The sequence below is a fragment of the Megalobrama amblycephala genome, linkage group LG20 (assembly GCF_018812025.1).
Source record: "Megalobrama amblycephala isolate DHTTF-2021 linkage group LG20, ASM1881202v1, whole genome shotgun sequence".
In the NCBI taxonomy this organism is placed as follows: domain Eukaryota; kingdom Metazoa; phylum Chordata; class Actinopteri; order Cypriniformes; family Xenocyprididae; genus Megalobrama; species Megalobrama amblycephala.
The window spans coordinates 24,518,199-24,545,648 of record NC_063063.1 but is presented as its reverse complement, the minus strand read 5'-3'; the positions used below and the strand labels follow the sequence as shown (position 1 = coordinate 24,545,648).

General features: G+C 37.7%; 2 protein-coding genes across 6 annotated transcripts; one reads left to right on the top strand and one right to left on the bottom strand.

Annotated features, from left to right (window-relative positions):
• Positions 1-227: 227 nt before the first annotated feature.
• Positions 228-3,060, bottom strand: chmp6b (charged multivesicular body protein 6b). The gene is made up of 8 exons (XM_048170450.1): positions 2,816-3,060; positions 2,383-2,492; positions 2,190-2,277; positions 1,988-2,074; positions 1,832-1,897; positions 1,025-1,105; positions 861-930; positions 228-766 (listed from the first exon to the last, which is right to left on the bottom strand). The coding sequence occupies exons 1-8, from the start codon at positions 2,876-2,878 to the stop codon at positions 711-713; spliced, it is 621 nt and encodes a 206-aa protein (XP_048026407.1). The 5' UTR covers positions 2,879-3,060; the 3' UTR covers positions 228-710.
• A 331-nt stretch (positions 3,061-3,391) lies between these two features.
• sec24c (SEC24 homolog C, COPII coat complex component) lies at positions 3,392-26,589 on the top strand. Of its 5 annotated transcripts, XM_048170394.1 has the most exons (26): positions 3,392-3,557; positions 7,315-7,505; positions 7,754-7,840; positions 8,575-8,692; positions 10,594-10,763; positions 10,868-11,551; positions 11,594-11,722; positions 11,935-12,077; positions 14,943-15,054; positions 15,207-15,334; positions 15,428-15,566; positions 15,659-15,774; positions 15,857-15,981; positions 16,104-16,295; positions 16,880-16,973; positions 17,230-17,346; positions 17,505-17,675; positions 17,793-17,889; positions 18,629-18,774; positions 18,922-19,060; positions 19,467-19,585; positions 20,621-20,671; positions 22,603-22,782; positions 22,863-23,054; positions 23,266-23,355; positions 24,919-26,589. In XM_048170394.1, the coding sequence occupies exons 1-26, from the start codon at positions 3,553-3,555 to the stop codon at positions 25,057-25,059; spliced, it is 3,876 nt and encodes a 1,291-aa protein (XP_048026351.1). In that variant the 5' UTR covers positions 3,392-3,552; the 3' UTR covers positions 25,060-26,589. The 5 variants fall into 5 exon arrangements, with proteins under 5 accessions (XP_048026351.1, XP_048026350.1, XP_048026353.1 ...); XM_048170393.1 differs by having other exon boundaries at positions 10,868-11,722; XM_048170396.1 differs by lacking the exon at positions 7,754-7,840 and having other exon boundaries at positions 3,393-3,557; positions 10,868-11,722.
• The last annotated feature ends 861 nt before the right edge of the window (positions 26,590-27,450 follow it).

Below are 27,450 nucleotides of genomic sequence, written 5' to 3'. Positions count from 1 at the left end.
GTGTTGGATATAAACAAAAAGGATTAGTTTTGCTTGTATACATCGTCCTTGTATCTAATGCATGTATACTTCATAAAAAAAAAAACACTGTGTGTACAGCATAATGCAGTGATTCTAAACAGAAGTGGTTGTGTCATTTCTGCTGTATTATACCTGCATTTTCCCTCAAGGAAGTTTATTTATCTATCTATCTATAAATCATTTTTTTACTACTTTTGAAGCCAGGCTTGTCATAGTTGTAGTTTTTAATGACATCTTACGGCACAGTGAAAAGTTTGTACAAGTTTATGCTCATAATGGAAACGCTTCAGTTTTATGTTCTTTGTGAAAATTCATGACGTACTAAAGTTTGGGAATCTTTTTTTTTTTTTTAACAGTGACTGTTATAATAACAGTGAAGCATGCATTAAAATAACAGGCTTAGACATGATATGCCTTTGATATATAATTGAAAGATTAGACAAAACCATAGGGTGATTAGAAAGACCAGGCACTGTTAAGAGTCATCTTACTAAACTAAATGGGATACAGTATACTGTGTATATACAATTTAAAAAATGGCATTGATGTAGGGTCATCAACATGTATGAGGGGGAGGACTGTCAATCACTCCCCAGAGTTTTGTTTGGGATGAGCCCTTGGGGTCTCCAGTGGGACAGCTCGAGAGCAGACATGGAGGTACGACAGATGGCGGGTGGACAGATCTGTATTTACACTGCCACCATCTCTCGCTCTGGTTTCTTTTTCGCCCTCTCTTTCTCCCGCACTGAAACATCACAAAAATATTTTCTAAGCATTTGCATACTGTGCACTGTATGCATAGTATTTACTACAGAAACAATAGAGAAGAAAACACAGACCTGGCTCTTGCTCTGGAACCTCTGGCAGTTCTTCTTCAGGCACCTCAGGAAGTTCAAGGTCAGCATCTCCCTGAGCACACACAGGAAATGTATAAGGTAGATGAAAACACATCAGCTGACACAACATCAGTAACAAAGCTGTAAGAGTGTGATCATGTACACACCTGAGTGATGGCCTCCAGCTCTGCTAGCACAGCCTCCTCATCCTCCTGGGTCAGAGATCCCGCCAGCATATCATCAATTTGCTGCGGACACACACACACACAGACAACCAGGAATGAGGAAAAACACTTCTACATCAGCAACAAGCACACGAGAGATCCAGCTGCCTCTCAGTTCTTCTAGATTTGAGGATGTAGCACATGTGGTGCAGAGTAGAATGGATCATTATAGCCTTTTTAATAGCTGCTCATCTTTAGACTTTTTTTTTTTTTTCATTTTGAAAAAGTGGATGTCAGTCGAAATATTTCTCTGGCATGTGTTCAAATAACGATCAGTGAAAGATCATTATGTTGCACACAACAATCTGAAGAGAAATCTGTTAAAAAAAAAAATACAAAGCCAACTGACATCCCCACAGTAGGAGACTTTTTCATCTAAATCTGAAAGTGTTAGGATTTCGAAAAATGTAAATGTAAAAAGTTTATATGTGAACTGAAGAAATAACATTATTAATAGGTCACAAATGAAATGTACAAATTAATAAATGTGTGACATATCTTTGAACAGATAGTCAGAAGTTCCAAATACATTGCATTCATTTTTCAATTTGGTTTTCTACTCAAATTATTATGCTGACAGTATAATTACAATTAGTAATGAAAACATGCATAAGGGAAGCATTTTTCTCTTTGGAACCCACTGTATATCTGAATGTATTCCCATAAAGGGTCTTATGAATTTTACTGTGGCCGGTTGTATAAACTGCTTAGACTAGTCTTACAAGTTAGATCATGAAAAGTAAAATGTACCTTCTGATACTCAATGGCATCGTGTGTTTCATCCATGATCCTCTCCACTTCTTCTATGGACAGCATCTGGTTAGAGAAAAAGAAAAGAATAGAGCTAAATTCACCAGTACATTGTACTGAGCATGACCAAGAATAACATTAATTCTCATTACGTACCTCATGCATTTTCTTCAGGCAATCATTGCCAACTTTTAGTCCTTCAATGACTTTCATCTCTATTTGTGCAAATTCAATATCTTGAACCTGTAAAACAAAAACAGGTCTGATTGAGATATGCATGAATAATGGCAGACAAGCAAAAAAAAGAATACAGAAAAACCATGTTAACACATGTCATCATAACATCTGCCATATTTACCATCCGCTCCAGGTTGCTTATCTGATTTTCTGTTTTCTCCAGTAACTGATCCTGGTAACGTTTCTTCTTAAGGAGTAGGAGTGCTTTCCTGAATAAACAAACACAAAATATATTATGAGGGAGATTCAGCTCGTTTCAGAAAACTAGACATCCTAGTTCTACGAGTAACACGAGGAGAGACATGAACACTCACTCTTTCTTTCCATCTTTCAATAACTGTTTGGCCAGCTGTCGCTCTTTCTCCACCTGAAGCGTTATCCTCTTCTGATACTGCTTCAGTTTATCTCTCTGTTGCTTCAGTTGCTGCTCACACACACATAATAATATAGAAAAATTAGAGACAAGATAGTAATAATTCTGTAGCAGAGCCGTTTTCTATATATGTTAATACAACATAAACTGCACTTTCATTTTTGGGGTCCAGTCGTCAGTCAGCATCAACACGGATCCTTGGTGGTGATACAGTGAAACCCACCATTTTATATATAATATATATGTATAAAATGTATAAAATATATTATATAATATAATAAAAAATATATTATTTAATATATACATTTATATATAATATAAAATATATATTAATTTCTCTCATCTGAATTATTAGCCAGTTAGCACTAACACACCAGCACAGCTCTGTCATGCTCGGTCACACGAGTTGCTTTCTTTTTCCCGAAAAGATTTCCCATGTCGATGATGCATCCCCGCCACTATCTGTCCAGACAGGGGTGGTGTTTCTAAGATTTAGAAAATGGTAATTCCACAGGCCTCGTATATTTGTCAGTCCATAACAGCAACATGAAGTCTGAGCTGTGTGGAAGAAAACAGCAACCCTTCCTACCGGAAGTTATGTACTTCAAAATAAAAGCCCTATTGCAATCACTTGTTTTATAAATAATAATATTATTATTACTTTAATTTTTTTTTTACATTATTAAAGGTGTTCCAATGGCCTTTAGGTTTGCTCAGTAACGCAAATGTCCCACATATCTTTACTGTTTAGATTTAGTACCTACAGTGCAAAATAAAAGTATGCTATAGACTAATTCACTGAGCCATATCTTTTAGGTCAGCTAGCAATCAAGCTACTGATAATTCTGTAAAAAGACTTCTTATATGCAACATTTTTATTTGTACAAAAAGTGAACGTTGAATGTCCTCCAACATCATCAACTACTTCTTCATCATGACCGGATGTGGACGTGGCATATAGCCTCAATTCTTCCGGTGCGCGTGAGGAAGGGATTAAACGTCTGTCTCTCTACTCTCTTTCCGTGAAAGAACGGCAGCCTTATCGCGTTTACCGGCGTTTAGAACCGGAACGGCGTCCCGACGACTCGTTCGTTAACCCATCAAGCTGTTTATGAGGTGAGCTGTCAGATTGCGCTAGATATTTGTTCTTTTATTTGGTTATTTATTTCCCTGTCACTGCTAGCTTAGCTTAGCACATTCAGCGCGAGCCGCAGCGTCGAGTCATTTATGAGTTTTGTTTATATTTAATACATTAAAGTGACACATTTTCCTGTAATTCATGCGATATAAGGGTTTATTGAGGTGAGATACGTGTTGGCAGACCCAGTGGGTCATTTCCTGATTGTGTTTTAATAACCAGCAACGATAAACATCCCAAATTAGCTTAGCAAGAGGTGAGAGAGTGAGTGGATTTAATGTCCTCACACGCAAATTAGTGATTTTAAAATGCAGTTGTTTATTAAAGCTTAACGTGTGTAATGTAACTTAATGGCCCAGTTAATAGTATGTTATTCACTTTTTAATAACTCACGTGTTGGTGCTGTAAAGCATCTGTTTAACTTGTATGTTATGATTTTGTTTCTCAACTTCTTGTTTGACATTTCTTTCTGCTTAGTCTCTTAATATTATGATATTAATGTATTTTTAGTTTAATTGTTTTTTCTTATTTGTGTAACATGCTCATGTCTCTCTTTACTTCTTATATTTTCCAAATTTGTGTGTATGAAAGTGAAAGCACGGCACTGGTTTCCAGACACGTTCGCATCTCTGACGCGAAGTGAAATACATCATTTTCTTTTTCTTAAGTTGTCAAGAAAGCAATGTTCACTTAAACTAAACATCTTTTATGCAAGTTTTCTGTGAATACCCATTAAAAAGGAAATTTCGTTTAGTGTTCCCCATAGTAAATTAATGGGTGCCTGAGAAATGTACATGTTTATATTTTACTATAGACCACGCCCCTTTATTGACAACTATATCTCTTTCTTCAAATTTTTAGAAGCAGCTTGCTTGTTTGATCATCAGTGTCTTTAAGCCTTAGGTCATGAAACCAGTTGCTTGGGTCAAGAGACTTGCAACTCGAGTTTGAGTCTAAAACTTGAATTTCCATGTCTGCTGGTTTCCCTTTACGTAATGTTGTTGTCACTTGTTGTGATCTTGTACACAACTCCTCTGAGTATATTCAGGTCATGCAGCAGGGTTGTCAATTCATTTCAGACAGATAGATGGAAATTGAGCGTGTTTATCTTTGAAAGTCCTCACACATGGGTTACTGTATACTATTACGGTATCCGTTGCCTTGAATTATTCAACATTATTCAAGGCTGTTGTGCTAAAGCTTCTCAGCTGTTACATGCTATAAACCAGAGGAACGGCATTTTTATAGAACATGCTTTGAAGTCTAAAATTTAGATCTAGATATTTCATAATAGCTGTTGATTCTACTTTCCATATGCATTTTGAAGTCATCGTAACATCTGCTATTAAGAAAGCAAGTGTACTGGCACTAATTTTGTCATTTGAGTCCACTCCAATCTGCTTGCGTTTCTGTTTGTGAAATTGATATGTGGGAGACACTATTAAAGACTATTATATAAGCAGCTTCAGGACTTACTCAAGTAAACTTTTAGATTGTGGACTAGTGAGTTTCTCAGATGTTTGGGATGGGTGTGGAACGCATTGCCGTCAGAAGTCTGCTATGCTCTGTGAATGCTATTAGGGTGTGCTTTATGTGAATAATGTTTTTGTTGAGTAGTATCATCATCATCATCATCATCAGTCTTATTAAAAAGTATTATGCCTAATACAGAGGTTTAAAATGATCAAGGTTCACTTCAAGGTTTTCCTGGCATAGTTTAAAGTTGACATGAAATTTAATTTTTTAATGCATTTTCTTTTATTTATTTGTTTATTCTAAAACAATTTTATTCATCACAATGAAATATCTTGTTCAGTTCTGAAACATTTTTTCTTATTTGGCTGGCTTTACTTACTAGGCCATGTGGGCTGTTAGTTAAAGGGTTAGTTCACCCAAAAATGAAAATTATGTCATTAATGACTCACCCTCATGTCGTTCCAAACCCGTAAGACCTCGGTTCATCTTCGGAACACAGTTTAAGATATTTTAGATTTAGTCCGAGAGCTTTCTGTCCCTCCATTGAAAATGTTTGTACGGTAGACTGTCCATGTCCAGAAAGGTAATAAAAAAAAAACATCATCAGAGTAGTCCATGTGACATCAGAGGGTCAGTTAGAATTTGTTGAAGCATCGAAAATACATTTTGGTCCAAAAATAAAAAAAACTACAACTTTATTCAGCATTGTCTTCTCTTCCGGAATCCTTTCCATTGAATTGATTCCATTGAATCCTTTCATCTGTCGGCGTTGTTAATGCACTTTTACGTCGCCGTGGTTGTTTTTGGCGATTAGGACATCCGCGACATGCACACTTATGCACCATTTTAAAAAATATAGCAATGCCAAAACACAAACAATGTAGAATAGCTTGAATACAGCGTGCGTCTCCCTCAGACTGTAAACGAAGCTTAGGCGTACTAGATAACACGTCAGCAGCGTCACTGCGGAGTCGTGAACCACACTCCGGAGCAAAAGGGGGCGGTAATGCTCCAATAAACTGGACGCCAACCGCTGTAAAACAGGAAAGAAGAAGAAGCAGCAGCAGCAGCAGAGTCGTGAATGCGGATTGACAACAGACCCGGAAGAGAATACAGTGCTGAATAAAGTCGTAGTTTTTGTTATTTTTGGACCAAAATGTATTTTCGATGCTTCAACAAATTCTAACTGACCCTCTGATGTCACATGGACTACTTTGATGATGTTTTTATTACCTTTCTGGACATGGACAGTATACCGTACATACATTTTCAATGGAGGGACAGAAAGCTCTCGGACTAAATCTAAAATACCTTAAACTGTGTTCCAAAGATGAACGGAGGTCTTACGGGTTTGGAACGACATGAGGGTGAGTCATTAATGACATAATTTTCATTTTTGGGTGAACTAACACTTTAATGCTAACTAATATCCAAATAACTCTTTGGACATTTCAGGCTACTTTTCTAAACCTTTCTAAACTCTTGCCAGTCGTTAATGCTGTAGTTTCTTTCTCATTAACATTAATAAAATTAATGATGTTGAAATCATCTTCAGGATGAACTTGACCTCCACCTCCACGTAGTCCTCCATTATCCACTGCAAGCTTTCATTCACATCTGGCTCCATTCTGATCTGCAATACCCATTTTACATGATCCAGTCAATTCTCTTTGGATAATTTAAATCCTGTTGTAACATTTTCATTAAGAAATCACACATTATGCAAGATAAGAATTGCGAATCTTTATATTTAAGGGCCTTCATTAATTCCTTCATGATTTGACCGTATAATACAATAGACGAGGTGTACATTTTCCCTATCAAATACTGAATAAATCATATTTCACTTTAAACAAGGGTGAGGTCTATGCTGAAATGGGTTTTGCCATCATAAATGAATAATTTTGATTCTGATGCTTAAAATTAAAGTGAAATGCTCCAGTTATTTTTTTGCTCATCAACTTCCTTGTGTTGCTTGCTTTTAGAAATCTCAAAGCTTTTCTGGCTTGAAGTGCGAAAGAGCTTTTCTGGCAAATTTCTCTTTTATGTCAACATTTGCTGCACTGGTCTGAGCTTAAATGATTAGTCGGGAGTTTTGCTGTGCCAGCAGTCCAGTCGTACATGTCTTTAGACCCCTGAAAGCATCAGAGCGACTAACAAGACCTCTTAAGCACTTCTCACAGCAGTACCTCATAAATATAGATTTACTCACTCACTTTCTTCTTATCTTTTTCCTCCTGTTTTCTGCCCTGTCTTCAGAGTTAGGGATGAACTGAGAATGAATGTCAACCAGCAACCTCACATGGCCTCTCCTTATGGGCAGCCTCAGCCTGGGTATCAGGGCTACCCCCAGCCTGGCTATGGGGGCGGCCATGTGCCATCGGGATATCCAGCTCAGTACGCACCTTACAACGGGCCAGGTTCTGCCTACCAACAAGGTCAACCGCAAGGTAAGGGGGTGAAAGTACAAAATGATTGTGAATGATTCAGAAAATGTTTATGACAGTTTATCATTTAATAGGGCCTTAAGTTCAATCTCTTAGATGTATCATCTTTCAGCTGTGCTTGTTCAGAGTGCCAAACAAACGAAGAAGAAAGTGACAGTCTGATTTCTCCCTCCCAGCCTCCTCTTTTTACCTGTCTCTGTTTTCACATTTCATTCCCATTTTTTTACTTCTCTCTCTTTCTTGTATTGCAGGATATTCTCCTTATGCAAGCTTTCCCTCTAAGACTCTCGCAACAAACTTAGTCTCTGACCTGTCCTCCTCCTCTCCTCTTGACCTAGGTAACTGGTTTAATTCTGCTTAGCAGCCTGTCCTCTTCTCTATTCCCTGCGATTTGTGCAGGATGGCTGGGCCCTGCTTCACCTGTGGCAATGGAAACGGCAGGATGCAGTAAAAACTCTGCCGTGGAAAGAGTCATTCTGCCTGCCTGTTGATGTTTACATCACTTTTTTCCCCACTAATTTTCTCTTTTTACAACAGTCTCATGTTATTTTGAACATTAGTATGTTAAGCATCCTGTTTTGTTGATTGAGCGAACATACTTTCCCTTACAAGAATCAAGAGTTATTTGACTGCTTTTATATATTTGTAATGCTTGTGTACAGAGTCCAAAACTGACACTGGTACCAAATGCAAGTAAAAATTGGCTTTGAGTCTAAACAAAATTAGTTTGCACACAGTTGGCTGGTGATAGTGTAATCAACTGCAACATAATACATGGATTAGGTTGATCTTTAAGAATAATAGTCTGAAAAAACTCGGTCCACTTCTGGCCTATAATAATTTTTTTCCTGCCCCTCCTGCTTAGTCTAGGTCCTGCATTTTTACAGCTATTTATTCTTTACAATAATGTCACAAGAAAGAGAGAGAGAAAGAAAAAGGACTAAAGTGTAAAATCAAACTCTATATTCTAGGCTGCTAATTTGCTTACATGAAATGCCTTTTGTTGTTAACAGATAATCATAAAAGTTTGAACAATAAACTGTTTAATTATTTATTGTCTGTCCTCCTAAAGGTATGAGAGGACCCCCCACCTCAGGGGCGCCACCTGTCTCAGGTGCCCAGAACTATTCTCAGTTTGGGCAAGGAGAAACTCAAAATGGACCACCTCCGATGGGTGCTCCACCACAGAGGTCAGTGACCTGACATATCAGCACATAACTATGTTCCTTCACTCTTTCCCTCTTATCGATTTATATTTGGATTGTTACCTCTTCAGTTTTGTTGCTGACATTAAAAAATGGGTTACTAATAATCTCCCTTCAATGCTTAATAAATGCAAATTTAGTTATTTTTTCATGGTTTCTCTTAGGGATGCTCTGATGTATTGACCACCAATATTTATCGGACAATCTTTGCTCAATTTACAACCATCGGCATATCGGCTATAGCAGGAAAAAGGCCGATATAACAAACCAATGGTTTATAAATTAACTCTGTGAAGGCGCGGAGCTGTATAATGTCTGTTACATAATCCTAGACAGCGCTGCTGTCTGTGCTTTAATGCTAATCAAATAACAAAAGATCGCACACTATTCTTGACTTAAAATCTTTTTTGACTTTCATAAGTGTAGCGGACCCCATCAGAATGATGACCAAAAATTTACTAATGTTTTATTAAAGGTGCCCAAGAATTAAAAAAATGGATTTATCTTGGCATAGTTAAATAACAAGAGTTCAGTACATGGAAATGACATACAGTGAGTCTCAAACACCATTGTTTCCTCCTTCTTATATAAATCTCATTTGTTTAAAAGACCTCCGACGAACAGGCGAATCTCAACATAACACCGACTGTTACGTAACAGTCGGGATCATTAATATGTATGACCCCGATATTTGCATATGCCAGCTCACGTTTAAGCATTAGACAAGGGCAGGATGTCTGGATCTGCACAGCTGAATCAACAGACTAGGTAAGCAAGCAAGGACAATAGTGAAAAATGCAGATGGAGCGATAATAATTGACATGATCCATGATATCATGTTATTTTTAGTGATATTTGTAAATTGTCTTTCTAAATGTTTCGTTAGCATGTTGCTAATGTACTGTTAAATGTGGTTAAAGTTACCATCGTTTCTTACTGTATTCATGGAGACAAGACTGTCGTTATTTTCATTTTTTTAAACACTTGCAGTCTGTATAATTCATAAACACAACTTCATTCTTTATAAATCTCTCCAACAGTGTGTAATGTTAGCTTTAGCCACGGAGCACCATCAAACTCATTCAGAATCAAATGTAAACAGCCAAATAAATACCATACTTATGCGATTAGACATGTTGCATGACGAACACTTTGTAAAGATCCATTTTGAGGGTTATTAGCTGTGTGAACTTTGTTTATGCACTATTTAAGGCAAACGCGAGCTCCGTGAGCGGAGAACGTGAGCATTTAAAGGGGCCGCAGCCTAAATCGGCTCATAGTTAATGATGCCCCAAAATAGGCAGTTAAAAAATTAATTAAAAAAAAATCTATGGGGTATTTTGAGCTGAAACTTCACAAACACATTCAGGGGACACCTTAGACTTATATTACATTCTATGGCAACTTTAAGTTTATTGCATCCATTTTCACTCCAATAAAATCACCACAAAACCGAAACAATACAGAGCACAATAAGTGCGCATTAAACTCTCTCTCTCTCTCTCTCTCTCTCTCTCTCTCTCTCTCTCTCTCCAGTGCAGATCTAATACATATTTAAACTTACAAAAAATATTAAAGTGTATACAAAAACAAATTAGAAGATTAATCACAATAAAGTGTGTTACAATAAAGAATGATTAATATGTATATAATTTATACAGTGAAGGATATGCAGTGTTATTTTAAATTTGTTTACTTCATTTCTGTACCTGAAAACTATTAAACCTACCTAAAAAGCACTGTTCATTTCATATGTAAGTGACAAATATCGGTATCGGCCAATAATTGTTTGTTAAAATCGCTATCGGCCCCAAAAAATCATATCGGTGCATCCCTAGTTTCTCTGCATTGTCTTGTCTTACATTGGTCTTACATTGCTTGTTCAGGCCTCCAGTGTCTCAACCTTACACTCCAGCTGCGGTGAATCTCTCTGGTCCTCAGCCCCCGTACGGCCAGCAGTTTGGAGCTCCACCTGTCAGCATGCAGCAGATGACCAATCAGATGGCCAGCATGCAGGTTGGCTCCACTGCACCATCCCCTGCAGGCCCAGGCTATGGTAAATAACTTCTTTTTTTTTTTTTTTTTTTTTAAACTTAAATATCATAAAATATCATAAATATCATATGCTGTGATCAACAATTTGTTCTTTCTATTTTCTAGCCCCTCCCTCCGTATCCCAGGCTCCTATCTCCGCTGCCTACACACCTGCAGCTCCTCCCACTTTTCCACTCACCTCCACTGCTCCCACACAGCCTCTGCCTACTGAAGCTATGGCTCAGGCTCCCCCTCAGTCCTACTATGGAGCTCCACCTCCTGCCCAGCAGCCTTTCCCAAATGCTGTCCCGCCTTTCTCCTCCACTGGCCCCACTCAGCCCCAAGCCCCACCACCTGTTTCTCAACAGTCCTTCCCTCAAGTTCCGCCTGTCTCTCAGCCTCCTTTTTCCACAGCCCCGCCTCTGGGTCCCACCCAGTCATATGGAGGCCCACTTCCTCCAACACAGCCCTCTTTCCAAAGACCTCTGCTTCCCACCTCCCAGCCCTCCTCTTTCCCTGGAGGACCACCACCCACCTCGACTCCATCTCAGTTCCCAGGGGTCATGCCACCCCAACCACCAGTTTCTCAACCCTCACCTTATCACTCAGGTCCACCTCCAAACGCTACTGGGTTTCCACCACAAGTTGGTGCACAACCAAGGCCTCCCCTTGCTGGAATGCAGGGGCCTCCAATGGCTTCGCAGGGGCCTCCAATGGCTTCGCAGGGGCCTCCAATGACAACGCAGGGGCCTCCAATGGCATCGCAAGGGCCTCCAATGGCATCGCAAGGGCCTCCAATGGCATCGCAAGGGCCTCCAATGGCATCGCAAGGGCCTCCAATGGCATCGCAAGGGCCTCCAATGTCACAGGCTAATCATGTACCCCCTTCACAACATGGCATGCCACCTAGTCCTACCAATGCTTCCCTGTCAGGGCCACCACCACAGCCAGGAATGCAGGGATATCCTCCTCAGCAAAACGGTGCGCATCAGTGTTGCTAGCTAAAAACTATTAAAGTTTTCGGTAATCATCTGTGACAGTTGCATGTCAGTGTATTTAAGGAAGCTATACAGGTTTGGAACAAGTACAAAATTTTATTTTTGGGTGAACTAACCCTTTAACAACCCTAATTAATTCACAAGACTTTGATTTTTGTCAATTGATTTGCCTATGATATATTTTTTCCCTAACAGGTGCTTTCGGGCAGGTCAGAGGTCCTCAACCTGGCTATTCAGGACCGTATTCTGGGCAGCCAAATTACGGAGCGCCTCCTGCTGCACCTGCCCCAGCACCACCTGCCCCGAAGAGGCTTGATCCTGATTCTATTCCAAGCCCGGTATGAACAGCACAAATAACACAAAATCACTGTCCACCACACATCCACTGTGTTAGTACCTCAAGTGTGTTAACAGGGTTTAAAAACAGAAGAAAAAAATCAATCTGTATTTTAACATTTTTGTTCATGCATTCCTTCTGTAACATTGTTTCAAACAGTTTGATTAGAAAAAATAGGGAGATATCTATATAAATATATACATTTGTTTATTTAATTTTTTTTACTCTTTTGGGTTTAATTTAATAATAGTACAGCATTTTCCTCACTCAAATAACACAGACAGAGTCTTGGTCTGGTATCTAATAACGTCGTAAAACATCATCCTTGACATGCAGAAACATGCTTGGCATAACACCACAGTTTGGCGGTGGTCACGCTGAGTGGCACAGATTGTACTACGGACTACCTAAATTGAGCAGTATAACTTTTTATATATTTGGTCGACAATTTTATTTTAATAATGAACACGCTGAGATGTCAAGTTAGCAATGCTACAATATGTTGTGTGTGAGGCACCTGTGCAATCACTTGATTTTTTCCTTATAACAGTGGAAGCAACTTAAAATACTCCATTTATGGTCATACAGAAAATACATCATTCGAAACTGTTAAGGGTCTACTTTTATTTGCGTACCCTTGTAAAATAGAGAAAACAAACAGGATGCCGCTTTCTGCCATCTCGGTTTCCTTGAACTTGTTTATGGAGTGCATTACAAAAATTAACCGATACTCAGCACTGTATTTTTGTTTCACTTTGTTAATCTGTTAATTAAGTTTCACGTATTGGCCTTATATGTGCAAACGCATTGCCATTGCGTCTTGCCTATGATGACTGAGCGTGGGTATTTCACTCATTACTTTTTGAATTCATGATTCCTTTACTGCCAAATTAAAATATTAAACACAACAATAAAATAACGTTAACTGGTTAATGTCAGTTTGAGCGTTTCTGTTCAGAAAGATTATACTTGATTTAATTTCCATTTTTGTTTATGTTCCTGTTAAAATTCTGTTTGTTTCCGATTTTCGTTTTGTTACTTGAACTGGTTTAGAGCCTTGGTTTTTAATATATTGAGCCATCATTTTCAGTACTAATGCACTTGGATACACTCACTCACTCACTTACTCATACACACAGACATGCCCTTGGTATGTAATAAAGAATATCTATGTATATAGGTGTGTGATGTGCTTGTGTTAAGAAAGGCTTCGCTCTGGAGTCTCCTGTGTCTGATGTGCATGCACTATGGCGGCTATAAGTAACAATAACATCCAGATTCGTAGATTTTACAAGGCTTGAAAATTTTGCTCGTGCCGCCTTGCAATAACTGCACACATGCCTCTTATACTGCCTGCTAAACAGTGTGATTAATCATCAGTAATTCTAGGCTTGGAAAAAACAGAGGAACTGTAACTGTGGTTACACTTCTGTTTATCTTCTCTGCTCTTTCTCTCTTTTTCTTTTGTTTTGGCTTCTCTCTCTATCCCTCTCCTCTCTTATAATTTGCTGACTAAATTGTTAAAATGTAAAGCAAGCCTCTGACATGCCGCCTGTGCAGAAAACAAGACATAGAATAGACCCAGACGCAATCCCCAGTCCAGTAAGTGCCTCGTGTCTCTATGCTGTTCTGTGTTGTTATACTGTATCCCAATTTCTCTGTTCCTTACTCATAGGGATGCCAGTGACTCTATCTAGATGAATATTTTATTCTCTGTTCTTATTATGGTTCTGACAGTAGCTCAGTGCACCAGACCAGCTTACTTATCAAGATGAACACACCTCTATAACATCTGTATAACATGAACTTAAAGCAATAGTTCACCCAAAAATGAGAGTGGTCATCATTTACTCGCATTCATATTGTTCCAAAACTATGACTTACTTTCTTCTGAGCAATATAAAAGAAGATATTTTGAGAAATTCTTTTTTTTTTTTTTTTTCTTCTTTTTTTTTTCTCCATCCATACTATGGATGTCAATGGTTTTGTTCCCAACTTTCTTCAAAATGTAGTCTTTTGTTTTCCACAGAAGAATTAAAGTCATACAGGTTTGTAATGACATGAGAGGGAGTAAATAATGACTATTTAAATCAATAAATTCTTTGAATGATGTGGATAATTGACTTATATTTTATAATGTTTAGAGCAGTCATTGGTACCCACCCAAAACCATTCCTATCAACACTCCTGCATGCTATATAGTGACAGTGTGTGCATGACTGGCATGTTCTTATTTATGGTTTAAAAGGCTGTCTCTAATGTAAACATTATGACCCATCATTTAAAGGAATATTCTTGGTAAGATGCTACTCAGGGTCTATCGATGGTATCTGTGGGATGACAAGAGGGAGTAGTAGAGGAGCAGGGTTGACATAATTTTGTTGGCCAAACCAGAAGTTACTCAGATCAAAAATCTTTTCCTTTGGCTTTTGATTTATTGCAGATAAGAAGATCTGTCACCAACAAAAGTTTGTTTCTTACACTTTTTTCCCATCATAAAATAACTAATAAAAACAACTTTTACTCTCCATAAGTGGGCTTGTTTTAACCACAGACCTTATTTCTGGCATTTAACAATAAAAAAATGTGACGTCAAAAATGACTGTTCATTATAATTAGAGCCAAACTCACGGAGAGAGCATGTATCGGGTACAGTTGATGAAGCATAACTTATTCAACCTTGAATATTCCTTTAATCTGGTTTAGATGATCAGATGTGGTGCTAAACATTTAAACTTGCTGATCCTGTTTGGATTAGATTTATATGGGCATAAAGAGGTTTATCAGGTGAAAGGTCAGGGTGTGTTGTGTTTGTTCATGAATAAAGGTGTGGCACTCTTTCTTAGGCTGGTGTTTGTTCTCTCAGATTCAGGTTATTGAGGATGACAAAGCAAACAAGGGAAGTGAACCTTTTACAACAGGGGTCAGAGGTCAAGCCCCACCTCTTGTCACCACCAAATTCCAAGTTAGAGATCAAGGTAAGAATAGAGAATTGGAATGGAAAACTAGCTCTAATATGCTTACTAAATTCTTTATACTGCATACATTTTTTTTTTTTTAGCATAAGTAGGCTTTATTCCATGATGTTACAGGTCTTAATTAAATATGCATTATATTCATCTCTGTATAGGAAATGCGAGTCCACGCTACATCCGTTGTACAGCCTACAACGTGCCCTGCAATTCCGACATGGCCAAACAGTCCCAGGTGCCCCTGGCTGCTGTCATTAAACCCCTGGCCACTCTGCCTCCAGATGAGGTAAAAAGCCACATTCTCTGAATGTTGTTGTTTGCCTTTAAAATGATTGCAAAAGGGCCTGTAGGTAATGGCGTCATTGCTTTTTACTGGCAGACACCGCCATATCTTGTAGATCATGGAGAAAGTGGTCCCATCCGCTGTAATCGCTGTAAGGCCTATATGTGCCCGTTCATGCAGTTTATCGAAGGTGGCCGTCGTTTCCAGTGTGGCTTCTGCAGCTGTGTCACCGAGGGTTAGTCATGCTCCAGTAACACGTTTATCATGTTGAATTCATCCTAATCAACATCTAATGTTTTCATTTTTGTTCTCCTTTCACTCTTCTAGTGCCTCCCCATTACTTCCAGCATCTGGATCACACAGGGAAGAGGGTGGACTGCTACGACCGACCGGAGCTCTCGATGGGCAGTTATGAGTTTATGGCTACTGTGGACTACTGTAAGGTACAGTATAAGTTCCAATCATGCCACTACAATCTGTGCTGAAATGTGTGAGATTGCTAATTTACATGTTATTTATTGACAGAATAACAAGTTTCCTCAACCGCCAGCCTTCATCTTCCTGATTGACGTGTCCTACAATGCTGTGAAGAATGGCATGGTAGGAATCGTATGCCAGGAGCTGAAGACATTGTTGGATTACTTGCCCAGGTGAGAGTTGAAACAAGAAGCAGTTTGAACCATCAGGAACAACTACAGAAATCTGTTCAAAGTGTTTTTGCATGTACAATTAATAGTATGATTTTGACATTGCCTATTTATTGTTCCTGCAGACAGAATCCTGATGTGGAATCAAACATTCGAGTTGGCTTTGTCACCTACAATAAGGTGCTTCATTTCTATAACGTCAAGGCCTCCCTTGCCCAGCCACAGATGATGGTTGTGTCAGATGTGGCTGACATGTTTGTGCCCCTACTGGATGGATTTCTGGTCAATGTCTCAGAGTCCAGGGTGGTTATTGAGAGGTAGGCTTTGGTTTTTGTTCACTACCATTCAAAATTTTGGTGTTGGTAAGATATTTTTGAAAGACATCTTGTGCTCACAAAGGCTGTATTTATTTGATCAACATACAGTAAAAACGGTAATATTATGTAATGTTACTGCAATTTAAAATAATTGTTTTCTGTTTTAATATATTTTTAAATGTAATTTATTCCTTTTGATGGCAAAGCTAAATTTTATCAGCCATTACTCTGGCTTTCAGTCTCACGATTCCGATTTGGTGATCAAAAAACATTTATTATTATTATTATTATTATTATTATTATTATTATCAATGTTGAAAACGTGCTGCTTAATATTTTTTTGGAAACTATGATACATTTTTTTCTGGATTCTTTGAAGAATAGAAAGTTAAAAAAAAATGTAAATAAAAGTATTTTGTAAAATTTGTCTTTACTGTCACTAGTGATCAATTTAATGCATCCTTGCTAAATAAAAGTATCAGTTTCTTTCAAAAAAAAAAAAAAAAAAGCCACATTATTCAGTGAATTCACTGAATTTATGACCATCAAAGTGCATTGATTATAAAAATATTTGTTGCCCCCAGTTTGTTGGATCAGATTCCTGAGATGTTTGCTGACACGCGGGAAACTGAGACTGTATTTGGGCCTGTTATTCAGGCTGGGCTGGAAGCGCTCAAGGTATGTGATCTTATTGCATTAGCACAATTTCATAGTCCTCAGTGAGTGTACATCATCATATGAATGTAAATGATTCCCGCAACTCATTGTGATTCAAAAATATGTCAGCCTTGTTGTACCTTTTCGAGCATATCTAAAAAGTGTAGTGTTATTCATGGAAGATTTTTTGTTTTTGTTTGTGTTTTGGCTTGAGTATTTTATGTCCACCCTGAGTGGAAATGTTCATTTATAATGACATTTCTGTTTTGTTATCTAGGCTGCAGACTGTGCTGGAAAGCTCTTTGTTTTCCACTCATCTCTTCCCATCGCTGAGGCTCCAGGCAAACTGAAGAACAGGGAGGATAAGAAACTAGTGGGCACTGATAAAGAGAAGGTACCATGACCTTTTCCTCTCAAATCTCTACTGCTTATTACATTCACTACAATGGGAACATTATAACAGGAGTTTTTTTAGTGTGGTATTTATTAAGGACATTTAGGAAGACCCTCTCTATTCGACACGACCTGAAGTTCCTCCTATTTCTTTTGCAGTCATTATTCCAGCCACAAGTTAGTTTTTACAACACCTTAGCCAAGGAGTGTGTTGCGCAGGGTTGCTGTGTGGACCTTTTCCTCTTTCCCAACCAGTATGTTGATGTAGCAACGTTAGGGGTGGTCCCCACTTCAACAGGCGGATCCATCTACAAATACACCTACTTCCAAGTAAGAGAGAACTATACCACTCATTCAGTCATCTTTACCATACATGAGCAGATCAGAAAAATTTCCTTAACCAATAACAACATGCATTATGATTATACACACTGTGGTTTGTTTCAGGCTTCGACTGACCAGGAGCGTTTCCTCAATGACCTGAGGAGAGATGTGCAGAAGCAGGTGGGCTTTGATGCAGTGATGAGGGTCCGCACCAGCACAGGTGAATATACGGCTCTGTACGGCAGATTTTGAATGTTATTGGTTTGTTTTGTTTTGTTTGTTTTTTTTCTTCATCCTGCCATTTACCTATCACAATGTATACATATATATATATATATATATACACACACACACACACACATTGGGGTCAGTGTGATTTTAAAAACATGTTTTTCTGTGAATATTCTTACTCTTACAATGTAGCATTTATTTGGTCATAAATACAGTAAAAACTGAATATTTTAAAATATAATTTAAAATAATTTTCTATTTTAATATATTTTAACATGCAGTTTGTTCATGTGATGTCAGAGCTGAATTTTCAGCAGCATTAATGTCACATAATCATTCAGAAAACATTCTAATATGCTGATTTGGTGCTCAAGAAACATTTCTTATTACCATTTCAGCACTTCAAACTTTTGAACGGTAGTGTAAGTCACCTCTCATTATGACAGAGGTGCTCAGCTTCTGAAGCCAAAAGGGCCACATTCAAACTGTGACAGATTTAAAATAGCCCCCCAAAAAAAACCCAAATTTATAAATGCATTATTTTATGATTTGGTTTGTATCACTGTTCTGTGGTCCCAATTTTGATATTACATATTATTATAAATATTTTAATACATAAAAGATATAAATCCATGTGACCTTTGTCCACTTCCTGTTTATTCATTATACCATTGATTGAAAGTACTGGCATAAAGGTAGAGTTGAACTTGTGTGCGGTGCTGTGGCAGGTATCCGGGCGACCGACTTCTTTGGTTCCTTCTACATGAGTAACACCACAGATGTAGAGCTGGCAGGACTAGACTGTGACAAGACCGTTACCGTGGAGTTCAGACATGACGACAAGCTCAGTGAGGAAACTGGAGCTCTAATGCAGGTGTGTGTGTGTCTAGTCTTGCACACATATGTGAAGTGTCAGCTACACTGAATTCAGTCAGCTCAACATTTAATCACCTCAACTGTACTGACCATTTTGTCTGTATCGTTCTCTTCTTTTTTTTTTCTTACTCCACTCTCCCTTCAGTGTGCTGTTCTGTACACCACCTGCAATGGTCAGCGACGGCTTCGGATCCATAACATGGCAGTGAACTGCTGCTCCCAGCTGGCAGACCTGTACAGGAACTGTGAGACTGACACAATCATCAACTTCTTCGCCAAATATGGTGAGTGAAACCACAAACATCCTCTCACGCCGGCTGGATCAACACCACCTCACTGCTTCCTGCTTTAGTATTTTATGGGCCACCACTGCTATACCAATTTAAGATTTTATTTTATTTTGTTATATTTTATTTTCATTTTATTTCGATTAACTTACCTCATTTAACCTACCTCATTTAATAAAACTAGGCTGCAAAGTCAAGTCATTAATAAATTGTCATGATTGATTGTCATAACCATAAACACCTACTTGTTCAACAGGTTCTCAACACCTACACATTTTGCGTTATTCATAATATGTCATTTTCTTAAGTCTTAAAGATCCCTTTTTTTTTTTTTTTTTTTTTTATTGTGTTCTGAGACCATCTGATTTGAGTTTTAAGAATATATTGTTATATGTGTTTGCAGCATATCGGAGTGTACTCAGCAGTCCTACCAAGAATGTACGTGATAGCCTGGTGAATCAGTGTGCACAGATCTTAGCCTGTTACCGCAAGAATTGTGCCAGTCCATCGTCAGCAGGGCAGGTAACTATAGAAACCCACCCACAAGTGCTACAATGAAGAATGAACCATTCAAAAGTTTGGGGTTGTTAAGATTTTTTATGTTTTTGAAAAAAGTCTCTTATGCATTGCTCACAGAAGCTGCATGTATTGGATCAAAATTACAGTAAAACAGTAATTTTGTGAAATATTATTACAATTGAAAATAAGTTTTCTATTTGAATTTATTTTAAAATGTAATTTATTGCTGTGATGGCAAAGCAATTTTCAACACCATTACTCCAGTCTTCAGTGTCACATGAGCCTTCAGAAATCATTCTTATATGCTGATTTGCTGCTCAAGAAACCTATATTATTATTATCAATGTTAAAAAAGAGCTGTGCTGCTTAATACCATTTTAACCGTATACGTTTTTCCAGGATGCATTGTTAAATAGACAAATAAAGGAACTTGAACTTGAACTTGAACCCCGAACCTTTGAATGGTATTGTACACTGCTACTTTGGGGTCAGTAAGATATTATTATTATTATTATTTTTTTTTTATTATTATTTTTTTTTATTAATTTTTTTATTCGGCAAGGATGCATTAAATTGATCAAAAAGTGACAGTAAAGATTTTTTCAAATAAATGTTATTCTTTTTATCTTTCTATTCATGAAAGAATCCTGAAAAAAAGTGTTATGTTTCCACAAAAATATTAAAGAAGCAGAACTGTTGATAATGACAATGATGATAATAATAAGAAATGTTTCTTGAGCACCAAAACAAAATAAATAAAATGACAAAACAAAAATATTAGAAATATACCAGATTATCATATCAGCAATATTACCAGATTAAGACACAGCTTAGATTTAAATATATTTATTCTTAAATCTATTTCTGATACCATTCAAATAAAATAAGGTAGAAATAAACACAAAATTCTCTGTGACTCCTCTTGTAATTACCTGCATGTAATAATAAAGACACTAGGGTGCTTTTTGCCCAAAAGTCTTGGACATGCGGCATTTATGAGAAAAGGTTGGAAAAAGTAGCCTCTTAATTGTCTCCTAGGGCTCTGGCAGCACAGCAGACGGGAAGCGCAGTGCTGCGGACATCTCACAGGCAGGTTTATCGCACACTGGTGGCGTCTTTCTGTACTCGCGTTCTCAACTTCAAGGCGGGAGTTTAAAACGGATCACAATATAGGCAAAAGTTAACTTCAAGAATGAACAAAGTGGTGTCAGTGAGTTTGAATTAAGGTATTTGTAAAAACATCGAGAAAGTGAGAGAAAGTGTGATTATATTATTTCTCTATGAAGCATATTTATTTAAGCCACAAAAACATACCTGTTACTGATAAATACACAAGCTCCTAGGGTGAAGTCAGTACGTACATATACTCGTCCTAAATCATTGTATTTTAATGGAAAACAATGTGAATGACAATGATTTTGAACAGCCGGAGTCGTAGTTGGGCGCCGCCAGTGTTCGTACAATCATAGAAAACAATGTGCTGGAATTTTAAAGTTGTGGTGCTGCACGGCAATTCTTTTACTGTGCGACCCTCTTTACGTGTTGTTTTGCTAATGTTTGAGGCTCCTTTTAGGGGAAGGGCTCTGATAGCATAATTTGCCAAATTGGCTAGTGTGTTGATATGAGTTACAGTGGATTTTCACCCGCATTTGGTGGGTGTTCATTTCAAACCCTGTATTAGGGCTGTCAACGTTAAAGCATTAACGCATGTGATTAATTCAAAGTCGCATTAAAATAATTTAACCCAAATAAATTACTAAAACACATGAAATTGCGACATTGATGTAATTTACATTATGCAGTTACATGATCTTGGGAGTCAGGAGTTTATCACACTGATCATCGCAAGCACCTGTAACCCTGGTAGGCGAAAATTTCTATTCTAACCCTTTATCGCTTCTGTTTGTGATCAGATCATTTTAAGCTGATAAACTCTGGGAAAGTTTTCAGTCCAATTATCCAGTAAGTGAAATTGTTCAAACAGTCAGTCTAAAACAGTAAAGAAAACCAGGCTTATTATATCAAAAATGGCAGCGATAACGGTGACTCAAGGCCAGTTTTCAGTGAATTATTCATTCTGAGGAACTCGAGCCCTCACGCATTGTGCTGTGTGAAATATAGACTGAACAGAATGTCAAAACATCCCACCGCTGTATGGCCAGATCATACGCAAACTTTGTTTCTCGGCTACATAAAGCAAACCAGTGTCTCGCTAGTAAAGTTTTGATGGATGCGGATTGTAATCAAGGTAAAGACGATTGTGGGGACGTACAAGAGTCGTACATGTAAGCATGCGCAAGTCCGTTATATTGATGGGCAAACAAACCGTGTATGTGCTCTCTCGATGCACTGATCACACATTGTATTTATACACAGACACATTTCAGTGCATTCAGTACATAGTTTTTACACACATTCAAGATAATGTTTTTATCTGTTGTGTATGTTGCTTTGTTTAGTAATTCTGAATGTATCCGTGTACTAGTATAGTAGTTATATGCAGTCAGGTCAAGGTGGTTGGTTTAGTTTTGTTTGTTTGTTTTTGTTTTTTGACATCTCCATGTGGTCCTGTTTGGTATCACAACTTGACTTGTCTAAAATGTAAAGAAGCTCTGTTGTTGCACTGTATACATACTGTACAAATTTTTTTTTTTTTCTGTATTTTTTTTTTCATGGGTGCTTTGGTATGCATAAATCTATGAATTATATGGACTCCTTATATAATTAGTGTCCTTTTTGGAGTCTTCAAGTGTCCCTTTTGGAAAGACACCTAAATTTACCTTTGGAAAAAAAAGCTTGCAGAAAATAGTTTTGTGAGAATCACCTTTCTATCTGATAGTTTACTTTGCTGGATATAGCAAATGATGACAAAATAAACGTTTTAAACAAGATAAATGATGTATGTTTAATTTCAAGATAAGTATGCGATTAAAAATGTTAACCTATTGACAGCCCATATATCAGTAATTCTGTTATCCTACACTGTATTGATATTTTCTTATCTATTTTTCTGTGTACAGTTGATTTTACCAGAATGTATGAAGCTGCTGCCCGTGTATCTGAACTGTGTGCTGAAGAGTGACATTCTGCAGCCCGGGGCGGACGTCTCCCTGGATGACCGTGCCTACCTGAGACAGCTGGTCAGTGCTATGGATGTGGCTGAGAGCCATGTGTTTTTCTACCCTCGGCTGCTTCCGCTGGTGAGAGACAAACACCATAATATCACCCCATTTGATATTGTAATTGAGCTGTGATGGTTACATTCCCGGTTTCTCTACAGCAACAGCTGGATGTTGAGAGCATGTCTCTGCCTGTGGCAGTGAGAGACTCGGAGGAGAGACTGTCTAGGGGAGGAGTGTACCTGTTAGAGAATGGACTGAACATTTTCCTTTGGGTGGGGGTCAATGCCCAGCAGGAGCTGCTTCAGAACATCTTTGGCACACCTGCCTTCAGCCAGATAGACCCCAGCATGGTACGACCCTTTATAAATGCTATTTTTAAAATAAAATAAAATGCATGCATATTGTCCATAAATCATTTGGTTTTTACCTCATTCAGAGTTTTATAGCTCCACCTTATAAGCACACATGAAACTTTACTCAAGATACTTGAACTATTTTTGCATGCTAAATTTTATGAGATTATGTGAACATTGGCAATTTTTGTGTGTTTTGCTGGTTTAGACCTCTCTGCCGGCTTTGGATAATCCTTTTTCAAAGAGACTGAGGGAGATTATCGAGTCCGTCAGGGCACAGCGCTCACGATACATGAAGGTAAATACGTCACAGGGCTTGATATTATGCTTTTGCAGATTTTTGTGATTCGGACAGCTGAAAAGATTGTTTATTTCTCTGAAAGCTTAGATCATTTGTGTGTGTGTGTGTGTTTTTTTTTTTTTAAACTTCAGTACAATATAATTATTAGCAAAATGAGATGAGCATGAGGAATATGAAGGCAAGATAATCCAGGAATTATGCATGACCTTGACTAAGGGGGAAAAGGGAGTAGTTTTCAGTCCAGATTAATGTTCATCTGTGATTATTCTTCACTACTGGGGGGGCAAGGGTCACTCATGATTATAGAGTGTTTTTACACTTGAGACCTTGAGAACCATATTTAGACCAAAAAAAAAAAAAAAATGGAACTAAGCATGGAAAAAGAACCTGGCTTGCATTCACACTGTCCATGACATTAATCTGACTCTTTTCTGGACCACATAGCCACAGGGAATAACCAATGTTGAGGAAAGTTACTTTTAAAAGTAATGCATTACAATATTACTTTACTACCTAAACAAAGTAAATAATTGCATTACTTAGTTACTTTTTAAAGAAAGAAATGTGTTACATTACTTTTTTCACTACTTTTTCCTCACCTTGGCTGGGTTTGCTTGCTTGTTTTTTAATAACAGCAAAAAAGTTCTGTTTTTTGGCAAATGTAAAGGCCCTTTCATACCAAAAGTGAAATGAATAATCTTCAGGCTAATCACAAATGTGATGTTTATCTAAAGTCATTTTTGCTTATTAGCATGGTTGAATTCGATCATCAAAGGTCAACAGCAAAGACATTGGTTAATAAAGTGAGATTAAATACATAAAGCGTATTTGTTTAATATATTTAATTATTGCAAGTTTGCATAATATTCTGAGATTTCACTGTTTTATTAATTTTCATGAATACTGAATTTGTTTTTGTGCAATTGAGATGAGTAAATGCCCACATTTAGTCTAGAACTACAGTAACCGCCATGTTTACACAAAATGCCTCTGCACTTACAATTTCGTTCAACATGGGGTCAGGAAAGCTGTTAGACAATAAATGGGGAAAAATTAACTTTGTTGTAAATTTCAAAGTAATGTTACTTTACAAGTAACTTGAGTAACTAGTAATGCGTTACCCCAAACACTGCTATTAACTAACTATTAACTATGACTTTTGCCACGACGAACTCCTAATTACTGCTTATTAGTTAATAGTTAGTAAGGTAGTTAAGTTTATGTATTGGGTAGGATTGAGGGATAATATGGTCATGCAGAATAAGGCATTAATATGTGTTTTGTAAGTACTAATAAACAGCCAATATACTAGTAATATTCATGATAATAAGCAACTAGTTAATAGTGAGAATTGGACCCTAAACTAAAGTGTTACCATTTATTTTAACGGGTGGGTTCTGGAGAATAGTAATTGTTGTTGTTTGACATTTTATTTATTTTTTTAATTGTTTTTTTTACTTTATATTATAATTTGTTTGTAATTTTGCTACTTTGTAGTAGGAACTCCTCCTATGTTCTTTCCTCCATAAGATTACTTACAGGATTTTTGTTGTCTTTCAGCTCATGGTGGTGAAACAGGAAGATAAGCTGGAGCTGATCTTCAAGCACTTCCTGGTGGAGGATAAGAGCAACAATGGTGGGGCCTCTTATGTGGACTTCCTGTGTCACATGCACAAGGAGATTCGTCAGCTCCTGAGCTAGAAGCATCGGGTCCACCCTCCTCCTCTTCCTCCTCCTCCCTTGGCTCTGTACTCAGAAGCGCTTTAACTTTTTATTTAACATAATAAAATCCCTTTGCCCATCATCTTCTCTTCCTCAAGTATAATCTCATCCACCCTGACTCTTGAGGAAGAAGCCACCTTGTAAAGGAAATGTTGCTTGGTCAGATTACGGTGTTCTTTTGGTTTTAGTGGTGGGAGTTTTGACCCGACCTTCTCCTCCTCCTCTTTTGATGGCAGGCTCATGAAGACTCTGTGTGCGCGTGTGTGATAGGGAAGGAGATATGCTGTTGTTACATCTCCAGCTGATCTGGGATCAGGTTGTGATGCCTCAGTTAGAGATTAAACTGCTTTGTTAAACGAACATCTTCAGAACAGCTACCTGGTTTTAGAGTGTGTTTGACTGTGAACTTCGATGTTGATTGTACTGGGTGTTCTGTGAGAAACACTAGCACTGATTAATGGCCTCTAGGTACAGAGGGACAGAAGAATAACCGCATTAATCTAGAAATTAATTTAGACCTACTCGGAATACAGTGAAATGAAATCCCTCATCTTATTCCAATATGAATCAAAAGATGTTTTAGAACAAGTTAGATTCATGTCTACCCAATAATTTTTTTTCTGCGTAAGTTCTGTTTCCCTTTTGATTTATCTCTCAACCTTGGCCTTACTGATCCTGTCTTTCATTTTTCATCCGTTATTCTGTTTATCTTGTCTAATTTTTTGTAATTTTCACCTTTTTAATGTGTGCGATAAACCTAATAGACTCTGTGGGAGTGTGAAGTGTGCTGTTAATCGTTCAAAATGTCTTTTACTCTGAGAAAACAATTGTAACAAAAGTCTATGCATCAACTTATCTTTAAAAGAAAGAGGGAAAGCTGTTCAAGAGCCTGAGCGAATATTATCTGTATGCTTATTTTCTCCTTGCCATCACCCTCATCCTCCATAAGAAGCAGATACGCCTAAAACTGATACGTTAGTGTCACTTCTGCATCCTGATGAGGAATATGGATCCCTACGGATGCCCGGACAGGGAGTTGAATTTCAGATGAGCCTCTCGGGAGGGATGGGAGTTTTCAAGGCCCTTCAGATGGTTCAGTAATTGGGCATATATTACGGAAGCATTCTGGCATTCATTGCGTTTCCTTTTAAATTCTTTTTTTTTTTTTCTTCTTTTTCTTTACTGTATGGTCTGTTAGTAACCTGTATATTACATGTGCTTGATCATCATGTATCAGTTATGATTTAATATTATGTTCTAAATCTGTGTGAAGGTTTATGGTTTTGAACAGGTGGAGTCTCTGCTCTAGGATATTAATCTGTGCAATGGAAGCCTGTGCTGAGAGTGGAGTGCAGGACTCATTAGAAACTGACCATTTCTAACCGCTTTTTTCCAAGCGAGCGATGTCAAGCACATGCGGAATTGTGACCTTAAAAGCAATCAACACTGAATACCTTGTCATCACATTTATTACATGTACAGAATTAAAAAATCACATTTTAAAAATGATGTCAAGCTAGTGTGCTTTGTTGAATCTTTAAGTGAACTGCATATGATGTTTGGGTGAGCTGAAGAATGATTCTTTTGAACGATTATTTTCTTGTCAGTGCACTGAAATCTTATACAAGCACTTATCTTAGTTATCTTAGTCCTTAGAAAGACTTTCTGAAATATATCTTTATCTCTATCCAATATTACAGAGCTCTTTTATATAGAGGTGTGTGTGTTTATTGGAGGTGTTATCCTAGTGAGGTTCTCTTTGGAACGGAGGGATCAGTCTTTGTTCCCCCCCCCCCCCCCCCCTTTTTTTTTATTTTGTTTTTGTGTTTGTCTCTAACCCTTAAGTGTTTATGTTGGCCATAGACTCCTCTATGTCTGTCTTGTTGCATCTATGCCTCCTGACTGCAAATAAATAACTATATAAATTCATTGATTGACTCCTGCCCTTACAAAATTAATTCAGTCTCTTAACAGGATTTGGATTACAATTAGATGGCCAAATGTTGCAGAAATTAACATTGAAATTTCAAGTAAGAGTTTAACATCCTGCCTAATTTGTGTATGTTTGTTTCGAATGAGGTGGATCTTGTGTGTTGTGACCTCTGATCTTAATCTCAGCTCAAAGCACATGCCATGTTCAGAGCATCAGACTCACTTGAAAAAAAAAAAAAAACCTAAGCTCTGTTATGTAACGGAATGAGCCAGACTTAAGAGGAAATGATGTGGTGGTTGCATTAAAGGTGTGTTTATTAACTTCATCACAGAGAGTCAGGCAGAGTTCTTGTTCAGAGTAAGTGTTTTTAGCATAGTAGCGGCAACTTTTACAGTCAACCGCCACCTACAGACAAAAGTTTGAGGTCAAGAGAAAGA

Bases quoted from the DNA above. Each gene is read 5' to 3' on its own strand.
- sec24c (XM_048170393.1), top strand. The intron at 7,841-8,574 runs GTAACTGGTTTA...GTCCTCCTAAAG, and splicing joins CTCCTCTCCTCTTGACCTAG to GTATGAGAGGACCCCCCACC. The intron at 23,055-23,265 runs GTACGACCCTTT...TTGCTGGTTTAG, and splicing joins GCCAGATAGACCCCAGCATG to ACCTCTCTGCCGGCTTTGGA.
- chmp6b (XM_048170450.1), bottom strand. From the start codon at position 2,878: ATGGGAAATCTTTTCGGGAAAAAGAAAGCAACTCGTGTGACCGAGCAT. The intron at 2,493-2,815 runs GTGTGTTAGTGC...GTGTGTGAGCAG, and splicing joins AGCATGACAGAGCTGTGCTG to CAACTGAAGCAACAGAGAGA. The intron at 767-860 runs GTCTGTGTTTTC...GTGATGTTTCAG, and splicing joins GGTTCCAGAGCAAGAGCCAG to TGCGGGAGAAAGAGAGGGCG.